At 40.6% G+C, this 11162-nt stretch overlaps 1 protein-coding gene across 1 annotated transcript; it reads right to left on the bottom strand.

Annotated features, from left to right (window-relative positions):
- Window positions 1-855: 855 nt before the first annotated feature.
- Window positions 856-11111, bottom strand: dclre1a (DNA cross-link repair 1A (PSO2 homolog, S. cerevisiae)). Its single transcript, XM_018698716.2, is given in 12 exon segments — window positions 856-1503; window positions 2767-2908; window positions 4209-4363; window positions 5989-6134; window positions 6380-6523; window positions 6922-7040; window positions 8246-8379; window positions 8462-9140; window positions 9142-9273; window positions 9275-9852; window positions 10424-10611; window positions 10613-11111. Coding segments are annotated over 12 exon segments (2820 nt in total). The 5' UTR covers window positions 10849-11111; the 3' UTR covers window positions 856-1336.
- Window positions 11112-11162: the final 51 nt, after the last annotated feature.

The raw sequence follows: 11162 nt of genomic DNA, 5'->3' as shown, positions 1-11162 counted from the left end.
ATATCTGTGGACGCAGAGTGAGACATATAACTACTGACTGGAATAGAAAGACATTTCAAGAAGCACCCCAGTCAATCCAATTTCAGTTTGGCAAGACTCAATACATATCATTCATAACTAGGGGGAAGAATACCAGATGATATTATTATTATTAGACACCACATATAGGGAAGCTATCTAGAGATGGGTTTAAAACAGCCATTTCCCAGGCATGTATTATTAACACTGCAAGAAATTATGTCCCCATAGCAAGTGATGTAGTTTTGGTGTGTCCTTTTTTGTGTGAAAATAAAAATTGTTAGATTAAAAAGACAGTATACTGAATACAAGGGGATATAGTGTAGGAATATACAAAACAACAAACCTTTTAAGTGTTTAGAATCTAGATTTTATGACTCTCACTGGCCCCTGAGATTAAACACATGCAGCTCAGGCAGATGCAAAAAGTTGAATTTGTTCTACATGAAAGGAGAAAGCATGCAGTGATTGCGAAAAGCCTGTTTTACAGAGATTGTAAAATCTGTCTCAGAGAAACTCCTGACAGATCTGGCAGCACCCTTTTCAAAACAAATTTGCATTTTCAGAGCCACCAGACAAGAGTGGCACTCCTCCTGAACACTATATTTGCCAGTGACAGTGATGCACACTTAGTATGACTGATGTGAATGGCGGAGATGTCATTTGTTGTACAGTAACGGTGAAAAGCCAGATAACGCAGCCTTAAAAACCCAGTTTGCAAAATTAAAAATAATAATGACATGAATCCCATGTACAATGATTTTAAGTAATATGTATGAGTTAATGCTGTAATAAATAATAAAAGATTTTTAAAAAAGGGAAAAGGGAGGGAAAGTGTTAAAAGAACGTTTAAAAACATTTATTTTTTCAGCATTAAGTCTTTGATATCATACAAAAAATACAGACACTGGGAAGCAGCAATTGCACAGTTTCACAGCATGACTTCCATTTTGGTGACAAACCATGGTCAAACTGGAAGTGGCCACAGCAGGAAGCCACACATCCAATTAATTGAGTTCCAATGTAAAATACTTCTGGATGACAGGAGGTCTGATTGTGGTTCATGATTTGTGCCCAACCTCAGATCATGTTTACCCAAAACAGCTTCCACAATTATTTTAACTCAGCCCATCATGGATAAAAGCAAAACCTTCATACTGCATTTTTTTAGTGTTAAAAAGCTATTGATATGAGCTCAGTAATCAAGTGTTAGTGTTAAAATATAATTGCTCCCCATGGTCATATGGGATTTGAGAATCAATTGGTTTGCCCTTACTACCAACCAGCATTAGAGTTTAACAGTTTAACCATAAACAAGCTACAGTTTAGCTTTAGTTTCCATGAGCCACTCACTAAAGCACTTCTCCATAGCCTTCCTGCTCGCCCAGCTGCCGTTGTTGACCGTGGGAACGATCTTGAGAGGCTGGATCCACTGGACGAAACGCTTCAGCTCCAGAAAACTGCTGTGTTCACTGTATGGGATCCCTGTCGAGAAAATAGGGGAGTTATCATCATATAACCAAACTTTGGCACTTAAGACAGATCTTTGTTTTAAAAAGTAGCCTGACTTAGAAGCCTGCAGATAATTCACATTTTGTTTGTGCCTCACAGGGTCATTTCAAGGTAGGTTGTAATTATCTTCCTTCCTTATTTATGAAGGAGACAAGTCCTACAGGGAAAGAGGCCAGCAGTAATTCCGGGACTGAACCAGAGGGACTTTTCACACATTATTTTCATTTTCAGCTCATCTGCTTTGATATTTTTCTTCCTCATTTCTCGATTATGAAATGTCAAGCTGAGGAGATTTGGTTCGAGGTAAAATGCTGTCACTGAGCCAGATGTCTAAAAAAGTATGGGGAAGCCAGTCAGACAAGCAACAGGGCAAAGTCTTAGAGGAGGGACCAGATGCTCAACTACAGTAAACCACAGGCTCAGACTGTTCCCGTCAGATTTCTGATGATGAAATGCTAAAACTATGAAATGTGACATCATTCTTTGTTTCGAGGTGAGAATAAGAAAACAGCTTGGGACTGCTGCTGCTGCCTCTGGTTTGTCCTCCCTTCATCCCTACACAGGTTTTGAATGTGCTCCACCACTGCTGAAACTAGGACCACTCAAGTGTACAGTCAATCCTCCCACATGCAGAGCACAATATTAGAAGCAGTAGTAGCATATGGCTGGGAAGGGCAAGGAGGAGGAGATAAACACAAGGCAGAGAGAGAGCGCGCACAAATTGGCTTCCGCCTGAGTGACACACAAACTGCTGAAGAGGAAGAAATTATGTGCGAGTGTGCATGGCAAAAGCCTCTCGCTGGTGATTGCAGGTTATGGGCCAGATGGCTGATGGTGGTGCTGATGGATCTGTTCCGAACATTGAAAGGCAAGAACAGGATAAATTTGCAATGGCAAAATCAAGTCATGACCCATTACCGCGATGGGGTTTAATGCTAGAACTGCTCCCCAGTGGTGCAGTCCACGCCTGAAGATACAGGACCAAGCATCCTCTTATTTATGTACCCTCTTGTCACCAAGCTGAGGTAACCTGAACTGAGCCACAGTCTATTGTTAATCCTCTCACTCCTTCCTTGAGTCTCCCTCTGCTCCTCCTCACCTTGCCAAAAGAGGGAGCTGTAGGCTAAATATTACAGTAACGCAAGGGAACATGCTTCTGGGTAAAATGTATGTTTGTTACTAATCCTGACAAACAACTGGACACAAGGATGTGTCAGAGGGAAAATGACACTGTACCATAAATGGAAATGTTGCCACTGATCTCAGGCTGAATGTCCTCCACTGATTCCACCTGCTGGCTGAAGGTCCAGCCAGTCGGTTTAAAGGCCACCAGCTGATCATATCGTTGTGAAAACCGTGCCAGGTGATCCTGCAGTTTCTGGAGACAAAGTGAGGGTGACAAGGTCATACATGGAAATAAGGATCAAATGTACAAATTGATCAAATGCTGATTAACTGAAATGTGTTGTCACAGTCAGGTCTCCTTAAAAAATGTATATAAAGAGCCTGTGGAGACCATCTGTAGGTTGCAGTATTTTAAATTTGATTTTGAAATATTCAATACTGATTGAAGAGAACAGGCCATAAGGCGGATAAAGCAGAATATGGTTGATATGATTACCTGTTACTCACCTGTCTAGGTGCTGATTGTGGGACATGATCCTGCTGTGTTCCTCCTGCTTGGGCAGGCTAGAAGTAGGTCATTCATTTTTTTGGGCTTCCCCAGAGAGCAACAGTTTTTTGACCGTGCGCAAAAAAATTATTGTTTTATTTGAAGAGTCAAAAGGAGTATATTATTTAATAAACTGTAATTTCGGTTATTGAAGATTTTATATCCGAGTGAGCGCTTCACAAGTGTGTGTCTCAGTTATTCCACCTAAGCTCCGGCAGTTAAAGTAAGTTTGGTTGATAGCCACTATGTTTGAGCAGCCTTTGTGATCAAGGTTTACTGCCTTTGATATTGGCTGATTAAAAACAAAGCATGGACATACACTCTATCCAAGTTACTGGTAGCTCTTATTGATGAAACTGCTCAAAGACCCACGACTCAAAAGGTCTCAATGCAAACTGCATCTATCTATCTGGCTGACTTCCTGTGCCTAGCGATGCATGAATTATACCAAGCTTGGGATTTATCTGTGGTTATACAGATGGAAAATTTAAACGCTTTAGTCTTGTTTAGCAAGATGATGTGCTTGGGTCATCATAATTACCATTTAATTGTTATAACTCCTGTCCCAGATAATAGGCACAAAAATAGACCATAAGCAGAATAAATTATGTGTTTGCACATCAGAAGTTACCGGAAACAGGCTTTGGTTAAACACATGAAAAGTTTACACAAAAGGTTTTCAGACCATTTGAGAAATGATTCATAACCCCCATATGGCCAGCTCTATTCTCCCTCATCTCCCAGAGTAGTTTATTATTAAATGAAGCGGTTCAACTCCATCTCACTCTGAGTGTTTATCACTGGAGTACACAAATAAACAAAGAAGCTGCATGAAGGATCTAAGTCTGATGTGATGTATTTGCTAGTTGTTTTACTCTAATCACTGATGTACTTTGTTTCCTAAACATGGTCCTAAAATAGAACAGTTTTATAGGACTCTGAGGGCTCAGAGTCCCACAGTAATGACTGTTCTTTTCAGATCTGAAAATGAGACTGCTGCACTTACTTTGAAGGAGAGCTGCATCATGGGCAGTACATGGACCTGGGCTGCCTTCCAGTCAGTGGTTATACGTTGTCTGACTTGCTCTGACTCCAGGCAACACATGGTGTTGTATTTGTCCCTAGAGAGGCACACTTTAGACCCCAGGACCTCTGCCAGTGCTGCAAATGAAGGAGAGCAAGGTCCATGTAAGAACAAGGAATGTGGGAAATTCTACCTTTTTCATTTTAAGACCCAGTATGTACTTGCAGTTAAGAACCCCCTATCCATTACCCCCACAGATAATTTGTGCATTTTACTACAGGATAAAGTTTCTGTTCTGAAGAACTCCTAGCCCAGTTTACAGAAAAAAAACAATGTACTGAACTTCACTGGAACACTCTATACAAATTCTACAGACAACAAATGTGTTTATATAAAAGCTGTTGAATACCTCCTTTAAAACAAACAATCTGAATACACTGTATTATGTTCCCTGCCTTGTAAAGTGTGTGCTTCAAGTGTACAAATACTCAATGACAAGAGCACTAAGTGGATAAGTACAGTCATACAGTTAATTGTATCATCTGTTGTTTTTTCTGTTCCAATTTCATGCAGAGCTTGTTGAAGCAAAGTTGATTACAGAATGAATGCACGCTGTTCACTCAACATTAGTTTTTGAGTACCTCACTACACCAAAGTGGAACAGACCATTATTCACCTGTGTCATCGGAGGACTGTTTGCCTCCACTTGAGGACAAACACATACTGAGTGGCGCTTTTCTCAAAAACACACTCATCCACAAACTCCCCAAAAGGCTCCCATTTCAATATAAGATGTAATATCTGACGACCTTTCCTCCCATCGAAAGGTCAGGTGGTGATACAGAGAGATCCACTCATCTTATCATTTGATTCAGAAACACATTTACCTTGTGTCCATCAGTTTGTGGTTGTGGTGATGCCTTACTTTGTAACACATCAATCATATCACCAGCCCCAGAATTAAATAAATAAATTACCATGTCATTTTCAGCAATATAATTAGCCATCAGAAAATATGTCACTTATCGTCAACCTGTCTAATTATCAGGCTGATGTTGAGTTATGTGCAAGCCCCCACCCCCCCCATCCTAATTTTTTCAGTATAATCTAAGATGAAATGGTTACCCCAGGGAATAGGTTGACGACAACTTTGATTTTTGACAAGCAAAATTATCCCAAGATCATTTTATTTCTGTTATGTGCTGCCTCTGACTATTTAAACAGAGCTCAAAATGAAGCAAATGAGTTACTCTAATTTTACAGCCTGTACAGAAAAGAGAATTTTTAAAATAATGACTAATATTTTAAATCAATAATAACAAGTACTGTTACTTTAAGGTAATAAGCCTAAAAGTCTCAAAATTCATAGTAGTTCATTGGGTTGACATAAATACTATTTCTCTTTAATGTATGAAAAAAAACAACAACAAAAAAAAAAAAACAACACTTAAATATGGTGGTCAAGCTGAAGAAAATTAATCTCTTTAGAAATCCTGATAATGGTTACATTTCTGGAGATATAAGGATTTCACTCCAGAGCAATAATATGCTTTCACTGATCCCCTTCATGTCAAGTTAAAAACCAGTTGAGTCCAAAAGGGGTTCCTTTTCTTTAAATGATCTACAGCCCAGACAAAACCCATTAGTCTACCATATGTAATAATTTGTAGTCATAAATCATGCCAAGTCTGTAAGCTTTGCCTTCTCGTAACAGACAAGCACTTCACAAAGCTGAGTACTTGCATAAATTCCAAACACTTACCCAAAAAGACTTTCTCTTTCCCCACAGAGTAGGATCCACATACCACCAGTGTACGTGGGTTGAGCGTCACCAGTTCGAAGGCTGTGCTGGCAGCGAAGTTGATGACCTCTTGCTGTCTGGGGAAGGTATATTGAGGGCTGCAGTAGCTAAAGGGATAAGGGAGCAGGTTAGAGACATGGAGTTGTGCACAAACCAAAGTAAATCTGAACTAGGGAATCATCCCCAGGGACTGCATGTTTATGCATTTAGTGAATATTGATCTATGTTGACTGATAAATCATATTTCAACTAACAACCCAAAAAAGTCCCATGCACAGCTGAGAACAGTGCAGTCCAACCACAATCCTGCTTTTGGCACACGTACATTTAACTGTACATGAGAGGTACTTACGTGGTGTCCAGGTAGAGTGTCTGCACCCTGCAGCTGAGTAACTCAGGGTAGGTTTCCATTGAGGGATCAGCTCTGAAGTCTCCAGTGTGGAGGACTGTCTGTCCATCAGGCAGGAAGAACAGCAGCATGGCAGCTCCTGGACAACTGAGAGAGCAGATACAGATGGGAGGTGAAGCTAGAGGAACACCAACTGAGAGCACAGATGATCTGGGGACAAAAGTCTTAAAATAGAAAAAACTGAGGGAAGATCTCAGTGTGATAATCTAAGATTAGCATCTTCATAGAAATCTGTTTGTCAAATACAATGGTAGTTATTTTAAGTATTCCTTTACATTTTTAGAGCAGGAACCTTTTTAAGTTTTATGATAATTTTAGGATCATAATAAGGGCTGCAGAGCCATCAAACAGCTCAACTTGGTATGAACATGAAATCAGTGGCTGGTCCAGCTTTCTCACCACAAAGCACTCCTTCCTCACAAACTGTGTGGCCACTACTAAAGTACTACCCAGTGGCTGATATTGATGTCAGGTGGATGACTCACTGGTTGGCATCCAGGAGGATCACCCTGACTCCGTCCACAGTCACCGGGGTGTTCATTGGGAGGATGTGGACATACTGCTCCGCCACCTTCAGTTTGCTTTTCACCAGGTTCCCTGTAATCTGATCAGGAGAAGCAGCCGTTAGTTTCTCAGCATCAGCACTCATGTTGCTGTTGCTGTAATTTGCCTAAAACACCAATGAAATTCCAATCTACATATATAATATGTAGATTGGATATCTATATTTCCAATCTACTTGGAAGATTTTCTTGGTGATTTCAATCAAACTTTTCTGGGCTATGACCCACCTAGGGTCCACATTGACCTACCAAATAAACAAAACCCCAGTGGAGTCCGTTTTTAGTTTCAATCCATCGAGAGCACACACTCCACTCTATAAATCATGACCCATTTGAGAGGAGAACTTACATCATATCCAACCTCTTCTTTCACCAATATGTTTTATTGAGGATACCATCTGATCGGCTATTAGTTTCTGAGGTGTGTTTTTTAAATATCCCACTGAGATGAACAGAAAATGTACAATACCTGAGTTTACTACTGTCAACAATTGTATGTCTAATCTAAAAATGAGAGAGGCAATGTTAAGTCTGAATGTTATACTTGTTTGGCTGATATACCTCAATTCATTCAGTTTATTGCTTAATTGACACACTTTAATTGGTTTCAATAAGTGCACAGAGAAAATAGAGTGAAACAGAAAGACCAACTGAGACCCAGAGAAACTACATTTCCTGGATATTAAGTGTTTCTCTGTCAAAAAAAACAAAAAGGTTTTCAAATTTCAGTCAGCTCCAATATTGTCAGAGCCACTAACTAATTGGTATTCATAGCTGCCAACTTCAAGTGAAAATTTCATTACTCTGAGTCAATGCAGTGCAGTGAGATAACTAATGGATCAAGCATTTATTCTATGAATTCTGTGGAAAACAGCAGTCAGGAATCTTTTTACTGAGGTGCAAATAAATAGGATTTTTGAAAAAAGAAAAAAGGGCCATACCACCTCAAAGAAGTGAATATCTCCCATAGTATTCAAGGGCTAAAAGGCCTTTGCAGGGAGACTATTATTCACTTACAGCAAGAAAATAAAACAAACATCCATAATGGTTTCCTGTCCAAAAAAGCCCAAAAAGTCTAGACTAGGTTATATCGTAAAATAATGACTCTTACTTCAAAATACAATGGTGTAGCTAATCCATGCACAACCAGTCAGGCACTTAGCCACCAGATATTAGACATAGCGTCAGTGCTAAGAAATAATATAAGAAGTCATTCATATTTTACAATAGCCAAAACATGGCTTACTCTGTTACAGTAGATTGGAACTGTGGCGTTCTTCGTCAACCCTCCGTAGTGGTCTGAGTGGAAATGTGTTAGGAAGTAGGCAGTGATGCCCTCGATCTCCCCGTACCGAAAGGCGTCTATGACAAACTTTGTGCCTGTGCAAAAACACCTCAGATTACAAAACATACAAACCTTTACATTAATGCAGCAATATATGATATGCAGTCGCTCACTGACCTGGAATCTTCTTGTAGAACGGGCAACGTTGTAATTCTACCTCTCCATCAGCGTTCACTCTGTTCCACCTACTTCTTCTCCAATCTCTACTGGTTTTTCCCTGAGCATTCCCAACATCATTGCTATCTACAGTCACCATCCCCTGTGAGGTATCTGTGGTTGTGTCAACCTTACTCCTCCTCTGCCTCTCTCTTCTTTGACGTCTCTGTCCTGAGTTCTCAACAAGTGCTGGAACAGAGGTAGTGTTGAGTTCATTTGGTCCACTCTTGGCCTCCTTCTCCTTCTCCTTGAGGGGTTTGAGACCAAAAAACACCCCAATGTCCGTCTGCTTGAGACCAGAGGCCTGACCGGTCTTGCTCTGTCCCTTCTGCAGTGGCATGCTTTGAGGTCTTTGTACAGTGGAGGTTTGAGACGAAGGCACTTGATGAGAATTTGCTTGAGACTGCTCTGACTGAATACTGTCATTCAAATTTTTGCTACACAGGTTATCTGAGCTTAGAAGAGTTTCTCTCAGACGCTCTAAAACAATACTCTGTGGAGACTGAATGCTAGTCTTACAAGCACTGATGGCACTACTAGATTTACCATGAGCTCCTTTTCCACCTGTGCAATCAGCTCTGTTTTCAGCAACTGCCAGTTGATTAGTGGGTGCTAACGAGGTAATTGACTCCAGCTGGGATGTTTGATGAAGATAGATCCTTTACTGGCACATTATTGGAATCTAAATTATCTATAAATTGAGTTAGGAGCTCATCCTCACTTGAGAAGCCATCATTAAACAGTTCCATTGAGTCTTCATCTTCATTTTCAAAGTGCATCATCATTGAAAAGGACTTTTCTACACTCACTATTATTGACTTCAGTCTCTGCAGGGAACTCAGAGAGAGGAGAGTAGGATATGATGTCATCATTTTCAGGAGAAGGCTCACTTTTGGGAAAACCTTCACAAGCCTGTCCTCCCCAGTCTTCCTTTACAGGAGTGGATGACAGCTCTGTTTTACTTTCTTGGGAAGCACTGATAGGCTTGTGGCCTTTAGCAGAGGATGACCAGCCTTTCTTTTTCTTAAAATCCTCTGGGCCAGGTGAGCGCAGAAACAGAAGTCCATTTGTAAGCTTAGACGGAGGTGTTCCGGTGTTTTTATTGAGCGGAGATGAGACAGAAAGACTGACAGCGCTGTCCTGTGAAGTCTCTAAGGAGGAGTCATCCACCTCATTGTTTATGAGTCCTGGGAGACAACTGAGGTTGCTGCTCTCCCCGCTGGTTTCAGCCTGCTCGGACAGACTCAGGAGGGCTGTATCACTGTTTGCCCGACTATGGGCCAGGAGTGTGTGGTTGAATTTCTTGAAATGGTTTGGGATGGTGGAGGAGCACTGTAGACCATCTGGACACTCTGTATGAACACATGAAACACCCAGAAATCAGTTTGAGACTTTAAAATTCAAACAAAACCCCTGTGTTAAAGTCTGGGGGAATGGATTTTGAAAGGCATAGGCATTTAACCAGTAAAAGAGGATCTGATGCCATGTTCACGTAACATGGGAAATACCATAACTACCAGTTTCTGACTTGTAAATGAAGCTCTCCTCAACATCCAAGTTGTAATTATGACTGGGAAAGTCAGATTTTTCTCAAAGCACCAATGAATCCTTGTGGGTGGATAATAAATTACACTGTAGGTTGATTATACAACCAAAATCTGTAGTTTAGGGTAATCAAATCCATGTTTAATGGGTATAGTGCCACTATCAAATTGCTGTTGTGTCCCATTGTATTGTGGAAAATGTAGGATGCTGTATTTTCAAAGCTGACCATTACAGGGAGAACATCTTACAATACACTTCCTCTATTAATAAGAAATACAACATGTGCACCTGAATGTAGAGTAATACGTGTATTTAAAAGGTCGACAAATACATAATGTACAGACACTTAAGTATAAGTAAAAGTATGGTTGTCTGTACCTTGGCATTTGTCTCTGGGGATGTCAAGGCATTCAGCAACATGCCATCTTTGAGACTGTACCACCAGGATGGAAAAGGGCATCTGACACATTGGACAAAAGTCTCCAGAGGATGGTCCCTCAGCAGCATTGTGTGTTTGGACTGTCTCATTAATGGGAGCTAACTTTGAGGGTGTCTCTCTGCTAGCTGTGTCCGTTTACATTAACCACAGTCCCACAGTCTCCGCCTTCAGCTGTCTTGACTTTTTCAGCCCTTTCAGGTGCCTTTTTGACTGAGAGGGCAGTGGCTCTCTTGGATGTTTTTCTGGATGCGCATCTTCTTTTAGTGACAGTTGTAGCTGCAGATGGCGATTTCTGTCTCTTCTTTTTCTTCTCAAGAGGCTTATAATCCCATATGTCATTTTCAGAATCGTCCTTTTGTGACATTTGGAGGAAAAGAAAGCGTAACTTCTCTGATGTTGCCCAACGACCTCCTAAAACCCCACGTTATGACACAGTTGACGTTTGATAACATCCCGCGGTTGCCCGAAAATAATAACCGTTACAGTACATAAACGACAACCATTGGATTCCTTGAAACTATGAGAATAAATTACGCTGTTTCGAATGTTTCATATCATTAATGACCAGAACGTGCAGCTAATTTTCTTCTAAAATATGCTATCCATGTTAGCGCTTGACATGTAAGCACTTGCCGCCACAGTGCAACAATGAATGTAGTAAAGACAACTACAGGAAAG

This window comes from Lates calcarifer, linkage group LG23 (genome assembly GCF_001640805.2).
Source record: "Lates calcarifer isolate ASB-BC8 linkage group LG23, TLL_Latcal_v3, whole genome shotgun sequence".
Taxonomy (NCBI): Eukaryota; Metazoa; Chordata; class Actinopteri; family Centropomidae; genus Lates; species Lates calcarifer.
Note: the sequence above shows the minus strand (reverse complement) of the source record. Positions and strands in the feature narration are given on the sequence as shown.